This window comes from Mustelus asterias, chromosome 8, assembly GCF_964213995.1.
Source record: "Mustelus asterias chromosome 8, sMusAst1.hap1.1, whole genome shotgun sequence".
Taxonomy (NCBI): domain Eukaryota; kingdom Metazoa; phylum Chordata; class Chondrichthyes; order Carcharhiniformes; family Triakidae; genus Mustelus; species Mustelus asterias.
The window spans coordinates 132,552,012-132,567,163 of record NC_135808.1 but is presented as its reverse complement, the minus strand read 5'-3'; the positions used below and the strand labels follow the sequence as shown (position 1 = coordinate 132,567,163).

Here is a 15,152-nt window from a genome sequence, read left to right as displayed (position 1 = left end):
TTGATTATCAAATTCTCACTCTTCAAATGGCTTTTTAAAAAATTTGATTTGATTTATTATTGTCACATGTATTAGCATACAGTGAAAAGTATTGTTTCTTGTGCGCTATACAGACAAAGCATACCGTTCATAGAGAAGGAAATGAGAGAGTGCAGAATGTAGTGTTACAGTCATAGCCAGGATGTAGAAAAAGATCAACTTAGTGCAAGGTGGGTCCATTCAAAAGTCTGACAGCAGCAGGGAAGAAGCTGTTCTTGAGTCGGTTGCTACGTGACCTCAGACTTTTGTATCTTTTTCCTGACAGAAGAAGGTGGAAGAGAGAATGTCCGGGGTGCGTGGGGTCCTCAATTATGCTGGCTGCTTTGCCGAGGTAGTGGGAAGTGTAGACAGAGTCAATGGATGGGAGGCTGGTTTGAGTGAAGGATTGGGCTACATTCATGACAGGGCCTGCCTCTCCCACTGCGATTTTCCCAGTGGTTTTATTTAAATCCGAATGGTGAGCTGTAGGTGCAGAGTGGACATTCGGGATTGCTGGTTGGGTGTGGACCACTGGAACATCGGAGCATTTGGAATAGCTGCAGTTAATTCCTGGATGGATGGGAGTGGGGAGAAATGGGAAAATAAGGCTGTAGAGTTGCCTCATATATTGTAGTTGGTAAAAGATTTGATTTGATTTGATTTATTATTGTCACATGTATTGGGATGCAGTGAAACGTATTGTTTCTTGCGCGCTATACAGACAAAGTTTACTGTTCATACGCCGGAATTCTACCGCCCCTCCTGCCACGGGAATCGGAGCAGGTGAGAAGTGGACAATGGGAAGGTCCGCTGACCTCAGATGGGAATTTCTGGTCTCGGATTGAGTGAGGCCATAAAATCCCACTCATAAAGTCCGTCGGGGAGAAGGAAAGGAGAGAGTGCAGAATATCGTGTTACAGTCATAGCTAGGGCGTAGAGAAAGATCAACTTAATATCTGTAAGAGGTTGAATTAAAGCATTGTTAAAGCGTTTAAAAGAGTTAGAGGAGAGTTTTAAAAGCACAGAGCGAGAGTAAAAGATAGAATTAGATGGTATGCTGGGCACAGCTTGCAAGAAGCCGCCACACTCCGGTGCCATCTTGAACCATCTGCCGATCATGCACAAGGATCCCCCAGTCTTACCCAATGATAGGCATTTTGATAGGCCATTCTGTCTTGGCATCATAATTTGCATTGTAAAGAAAGAAATTTGCATTGGTACAGCACTGTCCTCCATCTCAAGGTATGTAACAGATCTTTACAGGTAATGAATCACTGTTACAGTGTAGACACAGTCTTAATGTTGGAAATGCTGCAGCCAATTTGCAGACAACAAACTCACACAAAACACAATGTGATAATGACCAGATATCCTGTTTGGCTGATGGTGGGTGTGGGATTCAGGACACTATTGAATGGGGATAACTCCACTATTCTTCTTTGGAATGATGACAGGGGATCTTTTAACCGAGGGGACAGACAGGGTCTCAATTTAATATCTCCTCTGAAAGACGGCATCTCCAACAATGCAGCACTCCCTCAGTCCTACACCAGGAGTACCAGCCGAGATGTTGTGCCCCAGTCTCCGGAGTGAGACTTGAACCCAATCCTCGGGACTCAGAGGTGAGACAGTTACCGGGTAGAATCCTATAGTGCAGAAAAAGGCCATTCAGCCCATTGAGTCTGCACCGATCACAATCCCACCCAGGCCCTATCCCCATAACCCCACCTATTTACTCCTAGCTAGTCCCCCTGACACTAAGGGACAATTTAGCATGGCCAATCCACCTAACCCGCCCATCTTGGGATTGTGGGAGGAAACTGGAGCACCCGAAGGAAACCCACGCACTCACGGGGAGAATTTGCAAACTCCACACAGACAGTGACCAAAGCTGGGAATTGAACCCGGGTCCCTGGCGCTGTGAAGCAGCAGTGCTAACCACTCTGCCACCGTGTCACCCGGTGGGTACTCAGGAATAGGCCTGGATGGGAGGGTTGCTGCTGTGCCAGTGAATGTAGAGTGAGGTGGAGTGTAACTGGGATGGCAAATCTATCACCCCCAGTTTCACATCCTCAAAATCCAGCCACGAGTCAGAATGAGAAGGTTGTACTCGGATAACCCCGAGTGATGTCAATGGCAAGCGCAGATGGAGACATCATGATAATGTCACAAGACTATGAATCCAGAGGCCTAGTCAAATACTCTGGAGGTAAAAGCAAAATACTGCAGATACTGGAATCTGAAACAAATACAGAGAATGCTGGAAAATCTCAGCAGGTCTGGCAGCGTCTGTGGAGAGAGAAAATAGAGTTAACTTTTCCTGTGACTCTTCTTCAGATTCTTCTACCAGATAAGAGCCATTCAGACTCAAAACATTAACTCTATTTTCTCTAGATGCTGTCAGACCTGCTGAGTTTTTCCAGCATTTTCTGTTTCTGTAAAGCTTTGGGACACGGGCTTAAATCCCACCATGGCAGCTGGTGGAATTTGAATTCAATTAATAAAATTGGGAATACAAGTCTCAGTAATTTTTCCCGGGGTGGAAGACTCAATTACTAGGGGGCACAGGTTTAAGGTGCGAGGGGCAAGGTTTAAAGGAGATGTACGAGGCAGATTTTTTACACAGAGAGTAGTGGGTGCCTGGAACTCGTTGCTGGGGGAGGTAGTGGAAGCGGATACGGTAGTGACTTTTAAGGAGCGTCTTGACAAATACATGAATAGGATGGGAATAGAGGGATATTGTCCCCGGAAGGGTAGGGGGTTTTAGTTCAGTCGGGCAGCATGGTCGGTACAGGCTGGGAGGGCCGAAGGGCCTGTTCCTGTGCTGTAATTTTCTTTGTTCTTTGTTCTTAATGATGACCACGAAACCATTGTCAACAATTGTAAAACCCCATCTGGGGTTTTACAACTGTTCACTAATGTCCTTTAGGGAAGGAAATCTGCCGTCCCTACCTGGTCTGGCCTACATGTGACTCCAGAGCCACAGCAATGTGGTTGACTCTCAACTGCCCTAGTCACCCTATTATAGAAAGGATATTATTAAACTAGAAAGAGTGCAGAAAAGATTTAATAGGATGCTACCGGAACTTGATGGTTTGAGTTATATGGAGAGGTTGGATAGACTGGGACTTTTCCCCTGGAGCATCGGAGACTTAGGGATGATTTTATAGAGGTCTATAAAATAATAAGTGGCATAGATCAGCTAGATAGTCAATATCTTTTCCCAAAGGTCGGGGAGTCTAAAATTAGAGGGAATAGGTTTAAGGTGAGAGGGGAGAGATACAAAAGGGTCCAGAGGGGCAATTATTTCACACAGAGGGTGGTGAGTGTCTGGAACAAGCTGCCAGACAGTTACTTGGGTAGGATGGGAATAGAGAGATATGGGCCAAATGCGGGCAATTGGAATTTAGCTTAGTGGTTAAAAAAAGGGTGGCATGGACAAGTTGGGCCGAAGGGCCTGTTTCCATGCTGTAAACCTCTGTGACTCTGTGACTCTAAATGGCTGAGCCGAGACACTCAGTTCAAGGACAATTAGGGATGGGCAACAAATACTGACCCAGCCAGTGGCACCCACATCCCATAAAGGAAAAAAGCAGTGGAAATAATGCATGCCAACTCTCTGAAGGAGACCGATTGGATTAGCTCCAGGGCAGGTCGAGTGGGTTCGGCTGAGCGATTTATTGCCAGGTATCTTCAGTGGTTTCATTTGCCAAACTGATTTCTCACTCTTGAGTAACTGAGCGATCGAGAGTGCAGGGCTCGAGAGGGACCGAGCAAACGGGGGATGAGTTTCATGAAGAGTTTCACAGGTCATTCAGCAAAGTGGCCCAACTAAACAGGCAATGAGCACAGCTGGTCCTACCACATGTAAATGAAGATGGATGTAACTCGCATCTTGAGGAGAATTTTAACCTCTCTCGTCCCAAACTCACACACACACAATGCACAGGTCTGTTCCCATTTTTAAAATGGCATATGAGGCGCCCACCTGAGTTGGGGTCTTATTGCATTGTTAGGATGATGGTTGTCCTACCTATCAGCGAAGACCATATGTCTCGGTGTGAAAGTGACCTTTTCAGGTAAGTGTGAAAGTTTCCTGAGTGCAGCAAGAGGAACGAGACTGCTCCTTCCCACGTTCCCATTCCTTCTTCGCAAACAGCCGCTGCTCATGAAGCCCCACATTTACCTCAGCCCTCAGAGTTAGGCCTCTGGGCTGCCATCTTTTTTTTGCGGAGGCAGGTCAGGCCTGCTCAGTGAGGCCTTGTCCTTCCAATTGGGCTGACGGCCAGAGCTGGTTTGATGGACTTCCTTCTGCCTCGATGTCTGAAAGCTAGGCCGCTCCCAGCCAGGAGTTTAAAATTCCCACCCTTGAGTCGACTGGGGAAAAGTCTGGAAAAGCTCATGGGCCATGTCATGCCAGATGTCATGGAAGTAACTGAGGCAGGAAGGATACAATGGAATAAATATAATGAAGAGGATACTGCCAAGATAAACTCAGATGCTATTTCATTTTCTATTAACTTTCATTTTCAGGGAGGATACAGTCGAAGCCTCCAACCAAAAGCACAAAACCGCCACCCTCAGTATTGCCAACCACATCTTTGCCAATCAGACGCTCTATATCCTGCCCGCGATCAATCTCTACCTCGGCAACGCACCTACATTCCCATGTCGCAGAGCCCAGATCTATTTCTGCCAAACCCACGGTGCCCTCATCCAGACTTCATTCTGACACACGCTCGCAATCTCTGAATCGTAATGTGACCACTCAGCGGATACCACACGCTACCAGCCTGGGCACCATCCATTCCGCACCGGTAAGTACGATAACTAAAAGACTGAACCGGACACCTGACCTTTATTTTCTCTTCCGTCTTGTTGAACTGGCCTCGTTCTATATACAGACTGCGAAAAAAGATAATTTGTGTGGAGTTTTGGTTGGGCCATATAACAGGAAGATATGCCGGAGTTTCACCGCCTCGCACCCCCCCCCTCCCCCAGCCCCCGAGGCCAACGGAGAATGCCGTTCTGCGAGCGTCACCCGTCCCGATTCTGGGGCGGGCGGGGCGGTAAAGTTCTGACCATGGAGTCCAGATCTGGTCACCGCACTTCAGGAAGGACATGTGAAGGGTGATTTTGAGAGGGTGCAGAGGAGAATGATTCCAGGGATGGAGGGACTTTGGCTACAAGGTTAGCTTGGAGCAGCTGGGGTTGTTCTCAAAGAACAAAGAACAATACAGCACAGGAACAGGCCCTTTGTCCCTCCAAGCCTGCACCGATCAAAGGAGATTGAATGGAGATTTGAGAGAGGTGGACAAGCTTATGATAGGTTTAGATGAGGGAGACACAGATATCCATTCTCATTAGCTGATGGCATAAGGACTGAGGGATATAGATTGAAAATTTTGGGCAATAGATGAGGGGGGGATGTGAAGAAGCACTTTTGTACAGAATGAGTGGTACATGACCTGGAGCTTGCTGCCTATTGTGGTCTAAGCAGGAATGGATGGTTTCAACAGGAAATTGGATGGACAGTTGAGGGAAATGAATGGGCTTTAGGGACAGGCTGAGGAATGAGGCTGATTGGATTTCTCTACGGAGAGCTGGCTCTGACTTGATGAACGGAATGTCTTCCTCATCCACCTTAATGACCTTGTGATTTTATGTTTTGTTATAAAATGGATTGCCCGCACTGCCTGTAAGTTACTGCTGAAGGTTTTACATGGCAATATCTGGATGTTAAAATTCTCATCCTGGAGTTTTCACGTATGTTTTTGGCCATTTGGTTCCACTCCTTTCCTATCTCTGTAATCTCCACCGGCCTTACAACCCAACAAGATCCCTGTTCCCCTCCAATTCTATTCTCTTCAGCATCCCTGATTTCCACTGCTCCACCATTGATAGACATCAGTTGCTAAGGCCCTAAGCTAACAACTTCCCTCCCTGAACCTCCATTTCATCTCTCCTCTCTCTCTCCCCGCTCCCTCCTTCCCTCTTTCTCTCCCTACTCCCCTCTCTTTTTCTTGCGCCCATTCTTTCTCTCTCCTCTCTTCCCTCTCTCTCTTTCTCTCGCTCCCCCTCTGCCCTCCGCTCTCTCTCTCTCTTATCTCTCCCACCCCCCCCCCGTCTTTCCTCTCTCCCCTCTCCCTCTCTTTCTCTCTCTCGCTTCTCTCCCTCACCCTCTTTCTCTCTCCCTTCTCTCTCCTTCCCTCTCTTTCTCTCTCTCTCTCTCCCCTCTTCCCTCTCTTTTTCTCCCTCCCCACTCCCTGTCTCTCCTTTCCCTCCCAACTCCCTGTCTCTCCTTTCCCTCTCTCTCCTCTTTCTTCCCTCTCTCTCTTTCTTTCGCTCCCCCTCTCTCCCCCTCTCTCTCATCTCTCCCACCACCCCCCGTCTTTCCTCTCTCCCCTCTCTCTCCATCTCTTTTCTCTCTCTTGCTTCTCCCCCTCCCCCTCTTTCTCTCTCCTTTTTCTCCCTTCTCTCTCCATCTCCCTCTCTCTCTCTCTCTCTCTTCCCCCCCACCTTAAGTTACACCTTAAGTCTCTCCTCAAGTTACACCTTGTTGACCAAACTCCAGAATTGCTGCTCTATGATCTCCCATGTGACTCAATCTCAGCGTCTGGTTGGTACTCACAGCTGGGAAGTGCTTTGAAAAGGTATAATACTTTGTAGATGCTACATAGATACTGGTTGGTATTGAGAACCTCTTATAGGAGAATTCTTATGATTAAAAAGGAAAAACATTTATCTGGTTCAAAAGGGAATGGGATATCTTAGAATCTTAGAAACCCTACAGCACCGAAAGAGGCCATTCGGCCCATCGAGTCTGCACCGACCACAATCCCACCCAGGCACTACCCCCATATCCCTACATATTTACCCACTAATCCCTCTAACCTACGCATCCCAGGACACTAAGGGCAACTTTAGCATGGCCGGGCAACTTTAGCATGGCCTCTGGAAAAATATTGTAGAAATTAAAGATTTGAAGTAATTGGGAAAAGCAGTAGAAAGGGTAATGAGATAAAAGCAAATTATTGCGGATGCTGGAATCTGAAACCAAAAGAGGAAACGCTGGAAAATCTCAGCAGGTCTGGCAGCGTCTGTCAGGAGAGAAAAGAGCTGATGTTCCTAGTTCAGATGACCCTTTGACAAAACAGATTTGACAAAGGGCTTTGACAAAGGTTCGTCTGGACTCTAAACATCAGCTCTTTTCTCTCCTTACAGATGCTGCCAGACCCGCTGAGATTTTCCAGCATTTTCTCTTTTGGAGAAAGGTAACGAGAGATGTTTCCATATTTTGGATTGCTAAGATCTGGAATGCACGACCTGAAACTAGTGGACCAGATTCTTCAGCATCTTTGATACACCCAGTGACCCAAACGAAAAAGAAATGGGTGGCACGGTGACACAGTGGTTAGCACTGCTGCCTCACAGCGCCAGGGTCCCGGGTTCAATTCTGGCCCTGAGTCACTGTCTGTGTGGCGTCTGCACATTCTCCCCAAGTCTGCGTGGGTTTCCTCCGGGTACTCCGGTTTCCTCTCACAGTCCAAAAATGTGCGGGTTACGTTGATTGGCCATGGTAAACTGACCCTAGTGTCAGGGGGACTAGCAGGGTAAATATATGGGGCCACGGGAATAGGGCCTGGGTGAGATTGTGGTCGGTGTAGACTTGATAGGCTGAATGGCCTCCTTCTGCACTGTAAGGATTCTATGATTCTTTGATACAATGGGCTGAATAGCCTCTGTCAGTGCTTTAGAATGTTATGATTCTTTGAATAAAATCATGCTTTTGTAGGGCTGACATAGATGCGATGGGTTGAATGGTCTCCTTTGTTGCACTATTGTTGTTTATCTATTTATCTATCTGTTATATCTATCCCATTCTGCTGCCGGTGGCAGGAATTTGGGTCGAAACCCAATCAATGCAGGCGGAGATGGGTAGATCTTTCATGCCACAAGGTAAGATGTCCTGTCGGTGTTGGAGTATTAACAGTTATTCTTTCACTTGATGTGGGTTTCTCTGGCCGGACCAGCATTGATTATCCATCCCTAATTGCCTTGAAAACATGGTGAGCTGTTTTCCTGAACCCTACATGTGGTGTAGGGTTAGGGAGGAAGTTCTCGGATTTTGACCCAGCGACAGTGAAGGAATAGTGATATATATATATAATATATGAGTGACTTGGAGGGGAACTTCCATGTGGTGGTAGTCCCAGGCATTTGCTGCCCTTGTCTGTCCATAAGACCAAAGGACCAGAAGATATAGAGGAGAATTAGGCCATTCGGCCCATTGAGTCTGCTCCACCATTCAATCATGGATTATATGATTCTCAGCCCCATTCTCCCGCCTACTCCCCGTGACCCCTGATCCCCTTATTGATCAAGAACCTATCTATCTCTGTCTTAAAGACACTCAATGACCTGGCCTCCACAGCTTTCTGTGGTAATGATTCACCACCCTCTGACTGAAGAAATTCCTCCTCATCTCAGTTTTAAAGGAGCGTCCCTTCACTCTGAGGTTGTGCCCTCGAGTTCTAGTCTCTCACACTAGTGGAAACGTTCTATCCACTTCCACTCTATCTCGTCCTCTCAGTACTCTGTAAGTTTCAATTAGATCCCCCCTCACCTTTCTAAACTCCAAGTATAGACCCCAAACTCCTCAACCGCTCCTCATATGACAAACCCTTCATTCCAGGGATCATTCTTGTGAACCTCCTCTGGACCCCTCCAAGGCTAGCACATCTTTCCCTAGGTATGGGACCCAAAACTGCTCACAATATTCCATATGGGGTTTGTCTAGGCGGTGGAGGTCCATGGGTTTGGAAGGTACTGTTGAAAGAGCCTTGGTGAGATGTTGCATTGCATCTTGTAGATGGTAGACACTGGTGCCTCTGTGCAGGGAGCAAATGTTGGAGGCAGTGGGTGGGGTGTCAATCAACCAGATTGCATTATCCTGGACGATGTTGAACTTCCTGAGTGTTGGTGGGGCATTGCTCAATCACTGCATCTTTGTAATTTATACAGGAGTGGATCCCTTGCCAGTTAAGAGCTGGTGTGAGTTTCACTTAGGCCTTTTGTAAGTCCCCAAACCGTTGGAAGGGAAGGGTGATTACTTGCACCCAGCCCTGGTACTGAGCTTGGTGGACTGTGGTTCTGCTCTGTAGCGGAGTGGTCCAGTAGATTTCCTGGATCGACAATTCATCCTGTACGGGCAATAAAGTGGAGGTGAGACCACAATCAGACCATGATTGGGTGGCATGGTGGCACAGTGGTCAGCACTGCTGCTTCACAGCGCCAAGGACACAGGTTCAATTCCAACCTTGGGTCACTGTCTGTCTGGAATCATAGAATCCCTACAGTACAGAAGGAGGCCATTCGGCCTATTAAGCCTGCACTGACAACAATCCCACCCTATCCCGTAACCCCACATATTTACCCTGCTAATCCCCCCGAAACTAGCGTCAATTTAGCATGGCCAATCAACCTAACCTGCACATCTTTGGAATGTGGGAGGAAATCTCCACGGTGGAGGACACAAATAGTTTGCCAAATATTAACGATAGAGGGTTGGCAGCAGGAGAAATACTTAATACAATTAATGTTACCAGAGAGGCAGTGCTGGGTAGACTAATGGGACTGAAGGTGGATAAGTCCCCGGGTCCGGATGGAATGCATCCCAGGGTATTGAAAGAAATGTCAGAGGTAATAGTGGATGCGTTAGTGATTATTTATCAAAACTCGTTGCATTCTGGGGTAGTGCCGGTTGATTGGAAAACGGCTAATGTTACGCCGCTGTTTAAAAAAGGAAGGAGACAAAAGGCGGGTAACTATAGGCCGGTCAGCTTAACGTCTGTAGTAGGGAAAATGCTGGAATCCATTATTAAAGAGGAGATAGCAGGGCATCTGGATAGAAATGGTTCGATCAATCAGACGCAGCATGGATTCATGAGGGGAAAGTCGTGCTTGACGAACATGTTGGATTTTTATGAAGATGTGACTAGGGCGGTTGATGGAGGAGAACCGGTGGATGCGGTGTTTTTGGATTTCCAAAAGGCGTTTGATAAGGTGCCCCATAAAAGGCTACTGAAGAAGATTAGGGCAGACGGAGTTGGGGGTAGTGTGTTAAAGTGGATTGGGGACTGGCTATCCGACAGGAAGCAAAGAGTCGGAATAAATGGGTGTTTTTCCGGTTGGAGGAAGGTAACTAGTGGCGTGCCGCAGGGATCGGTACTCGGGCCGCAACTATTTACCATTTATATAGATGACCTGGAGGAGGGGACGGAGTGTAGGGTAACGAAGTTTGCAGACGACACAAAGATAAGTGGAAAAGTGAATCGTGTGGAGGACGGAGAAGATCTGCAGAGAGATTTGGACAGGCTGAGTGAGTGGGCGAAGATATGGCAAATGGAGTATAACGTTGAGAAATGCGAGGTTATACACTTTGGAGGAAATAATAACAAATGGGATTACTATCTCAATGGAAACAAATTAAAACATGCTACCGTGCAAAGGGACCTGGGGGTCCTTGTGCATGAGACGCAAAAGCCCAGTCTGCAGGTACAACAGGTGATCAAGAAGGCAAATGGGATGTTGGCCTATATTGCGAAGGGGATAGAATATAAAAGCAGGGATGTCTTGATGCACCTGTACAGGGCATTGGTGAGGCCGCAGCTGGAATACTGTGTGCAGTATTGGTCCCCTTATATGAGGAAGGATATATTGGCATTGGAGGGAGTGCAGAGAAGGTTCACCAGGTTGATACCGGAGATGAGGGGTTTGGATTATGAGGAGAGGCTGAGGAGATTGGGTTTGTACTCGTTGGAGTTTAGAAGGATGAGGGGGGATCTTATGGAGACTTATAAGATAATGCGGGGGCTGGATAGGGTGGAGGCGGAGAGATTCTTTCCACTTAGTAAGGAAGTTAAAACTAGAGGACACAGCCTCAAAATAAAGGGGGGTCGGTTTAAGACAGAGTTGAGGAGGAACTTCTTCTCCCAGAGGGTGGTGAATCTCTGGAATTCTCTGCCCACTGAGGTGGTGGAGGCTACCTCGCTGAATATGTTTAAAGCGCGGATGGATGGATTCCTGATCGGTAAGGGAATTAAGGATTATGGGGATCAGGCGGGTAAGTGGTACTGATCCACGTCAGATCAGCCATGATCTTATTGAATGGCGGGGCAGGCTCGAGGGGCTAGATGGCCTACTCCTGCTCCTATTTCTTATGTTCTTATGTTCTTAAATTGGAGCACCCGGAGGAAACCCACGCAGACACGGGGAGAACTTGAAAACTCCACGCAGACAGTGACCCAAGCTGGGAATGGAAGCCGGGCCCCTGGCGCTGTGAGGCAGCAGTGCTAACCACTGTGCCAACGTGCCGTCCACTGTACCGTGGAGTTTGCATGTTCACCCCGTGTCTGCGTGGGTTTCCTCCAGTTGCTCCAGTTTCCTCCCACATTCCAAAGATGTGCAGGTTAGGTGGATTGAACTTGCTAAATTGCCCCTTAGTGTCCCAAGATGTGCTGGGTAAATGCGTGGGGTTATGGGGATAGGGCGAAGTGTGGGCCTGGGTAAGATGCTCTGTTGGAGAGTCAGTGCAGATGTCAGAGAATTGATGTGGACTCAATGGGCCGAATGGCCTCCTTCTGCACTGTACGGTTTCTATGAATCTGTGATCTTATTGAATGGCAGACCAGGTTTGAAGGGCTGAATGGCCTACTTCTAAGACTTGTGTTCTTTTGATTCATCTGAGTTCTCATGTTATGTTCAGACTCCCAATGGCTTTCTCAGTCGATGTTAAAGGAACAAAGAAAAGAACAGCACAGGAATAGGCCCTTCGGCCGTCCAAGCCCGTGCTGATCATGATGCCCTAACTAAACTAAAAAAATACCTTCTGCCCTCACTCAGTCCGTATCCCTCTATTCCCTCCCTATTCATGTACCCATCCAGATGCCTCTTAAATGTGGCTAATGTGCCTGCTTCCACCACCTCTCCTGGCAGCGCGTTCCAGGCACCCACCACTCACTGCGTGAAAAACTTGCCCCGCACATCTCCCTTAAACTTTCCCCCTCTCACCTTGAACCTGTGCCCCCTTGTAATTGACACCTCCACCCTGGGGAAAAAGCCTCTGACTATCCACCCTGTCTGTGCCTCTCTATGTCATTGTTATCACAATTTAACATTGTGCCAAAGTTACACTAAAACACGGGAAACCACAGGATTTGAACCCCAGAGACACAATGAGGGGAGAATGATTCACTAAATCTCAGTGGGTTTGTTAACTCTTCTGTTCAATGGCAGTGGTCTCAAATTAGAAGTGTCCTAATCCTGGATATTTTCTTCCCGTACAGCGCGTCTCCATTCTAAATTATAGGACCAAGGAACAGGAGGAGGAGATGACCAAGGAAATGTTGGTGGCCCTCAACGAGATGAGAATCAAATTCCCAGGGAAATCAAATGAGGAAGCAGAGGTTCTGCTGGATGCAGTGAGTGTTCACTGGGACAGAGCAACAGCTGCCGCTGTGCAGTGACCTTGTGCTAAGATCCGTTCCAAGCCAGCGTTGAATTTTTTTAAAAGACTCTTTCGTATTGCTGAGAAGAGAGACATGTTAGAATCATAGAATTCGACAGTGCGGAAGGAGGCCATTCGGCCCTCTGAGTTCGCACTGACCACAATCCCACCCAGGTCCTATCTCCATAACCCCATGCATTTACCCTAGCTAGTCCCCATGACACTAAGGGGCAATTTAGCATGGTCAATCCAGCTAACCTGCACATCTTTGGAGGAAACCCACCTAGACATGGGAAGAATGTGCAAACTCCACACACTGACCCAAACCGGGAATCGAACCTGAGTCCCTGGCTCTGTGAGGCAGCAGTGCTAACCACTGTGCCACCATGCTGCTGAAACCCAAAACAAAACATTTACTGTTAGATGTGATTCTGCAGTTGGGTAGCACGTAACGAACAATCCTGAGTATGCCGTTAGTTACACGAAGACCAATTTAAAATAATCGCTAGGTGACTAGAAGCAACATACAAGGGCGGGCACGATGGCACATTGTTCTAGCACTACTGTCTTGCAGCGCCAGGGACCCGGGTTCGATTCCTGGCTTCGGTCACTGTCTGTGTGAAGTTTGCACGTTCTCCCCGTGTCTGCTTGAGTTTCCTCCGGGTGTTCTGGCTTCATCACATATTCTGAAAGACATGCTGGTTAGGTGCATTGGCCATGCTAAATTCTCCTCAGTGTACCCAAACAGATGACGGTGTGTGGTGACTAGGGGATTTTCACAGTAACTTCATTGCAATGTTAATGTAAGCCTACTTGTGACACTAATAAATAAACTTTAAAATAAACTCGCCCTTTGCAAATAAACGAAGATCTTCAAGCTATGCACATTTTTTGAATTATCCGGGAGCTTGAGGAGCCTATCGTCTCCAGTTGCTTTCTCTAGGGTAATGCCATGTTGAGATTGCTTGAAAGTTGGCATTCTTGTATTTGTCCTGATGAATGTGAGTTTTATCAACATGTCTCTCTTTTTCAGCAATATTCAAGAAAGCTTTATTTTGTGATGATACTGTGCCTTTAAGAAATGTATTTATATCATGTTTCTCATGAGGGGTATGTTTAAAATTCAGCTCTGTTTTACACGGTGCCAATTTGTCGGCACCAAACAGCTCACAAGCTGAGAATGCAGATTGGTTTTAGCTTGAGATGTGTTTGTTTTAATCTGAGTTCATGTAGTTTTGTTTATTTTTGGTTTTTCCCCTGGAGTTTCAGAGTATGTTATTGATTAGGTTGATTGACAGAGACAGAGAACGGGCAGGGCTAAGCTTACAGGTGAGTTACCGCTGAGTTCTAAAAGTAGCAAGAGGTGTCTCTCCCTCTGTCTCTCTCCCTCTTTCTCTGGAGGCTGCTGTTTGGGGCTGACAGAAGACAGGCGTCTATCTGTCTCTCTCTGTCTCTCCAGAGATGTTTACCAGGGTGTTGCCTGGTATGGAGGGTATTAAGCTATGAGGTGAGATTGAGTAAACTAGGGTTGTTCTCCCTGAAAAGACGAAGGTTGAGGGGCGACCTAATAGAAGTTTATAAAATTATGAAGGGCATAGATATGGTGAACAGTTGGGAGCTTTTTACCAGGTCGGAAATGACAAACACAAGGGGTCACAAGTTCAAGGTAAGGGGGGGCAAGGTTCAATACAGATATACGGGGGACGTATTTTACACAGAGGGTGGTGGGGGCCTGGAATGCACTACCAAGCAAGGTGGTTGAAGCAGACACACTAGGATCATTTAAGACTTATCTAGATAGCCACATGAACAGACTGGGAATAGAGGGATACAAACGGATGGTCTAGTTAGGAACACATGATCAGTGCAGGCTTGGAGGGCCGAAGGGCCTGTTCCTGTGCTGTATTGTTCTTTGTTCAAAAGGCTCAAGGGCTATTAACATGTATAGGCATGTAAGCCTGTGTGTTGCTAACTGATCTTGAAGAGGAGTTTAAGTCTATAAGAGGAACATTGCTTAAATTGGAACTAATAGAGATAGTTAGCAGTTAATAAATGTAACTTGTCATGTTTAAATATTTTTCAACTGGTAAATGTTAAGCTAATTCATTTTTTAATAGTTATGCTATATTGTTAAATAGAGTTTGTTGTGATAAAGCTTCCTAGTGTGTCAATAGAATCACACCTGGGTGAAACACCTTATCCTGACACTAATGGTAAAATAGCAAATAGTTGGGGTCTATTGTGGTATGAATTGCGAAATTGATGGAAGGGTTGATGGTCAGGAGTGACTCCTGTCAGTGAGAGGGGTCAATGGATTTAGTGACCAGCAGAGAAGCTTCCTGCAGAGTTGAAGAGATGGATTTGATTTTGATTTGATTTATTATCGTCACATGTATTAACATAGAGTGAAAAGTATTGTTTCTTGCACGCTATACAGACAAAACATACTGTTCATAGAGAAGAAACGAGAGTGCAGAATGTAGTGTTACCGTCACAGCTAGGGTGTAGAGAAAGATCAACTTAATGCAAGGTAAGTCCATTCAAAAGTCTGACAGCAGCAGGGAAGAAGCTGTTCTTGAGTCAGTTGGTAGGTGACCTCAGACTTTTGTATCTTTTTCCTGACAGA

At 46.7% G+C, this 15,152-nt stretch overlaps 1 protein-coding gene across 1 annotated transcript in view; it reads left to right on the top strand.

The window, feature by feature from the left end:
- Positions 1-15,152, top strand: part of ttll7 (tubulin tyrosine ligase-like family, member 7) — a 163,609-nt gene that overhangs the window by 90,091 nt on the left and 58,366 nt on the right. The window contains exons 15-16 of the mRNA XM_078218982.1: positions 4,552-4,835; positions 12,366-12,500. Coding sequence (XP_078075108.1) covers positions 4,552-4,835; positions 12,366-12,500 — 419 coding nt within the window. The remainder of the gene's footprint in view (positions 1-4,551; positions 4,836-12,365; positions 12,501-15,152) is intronic.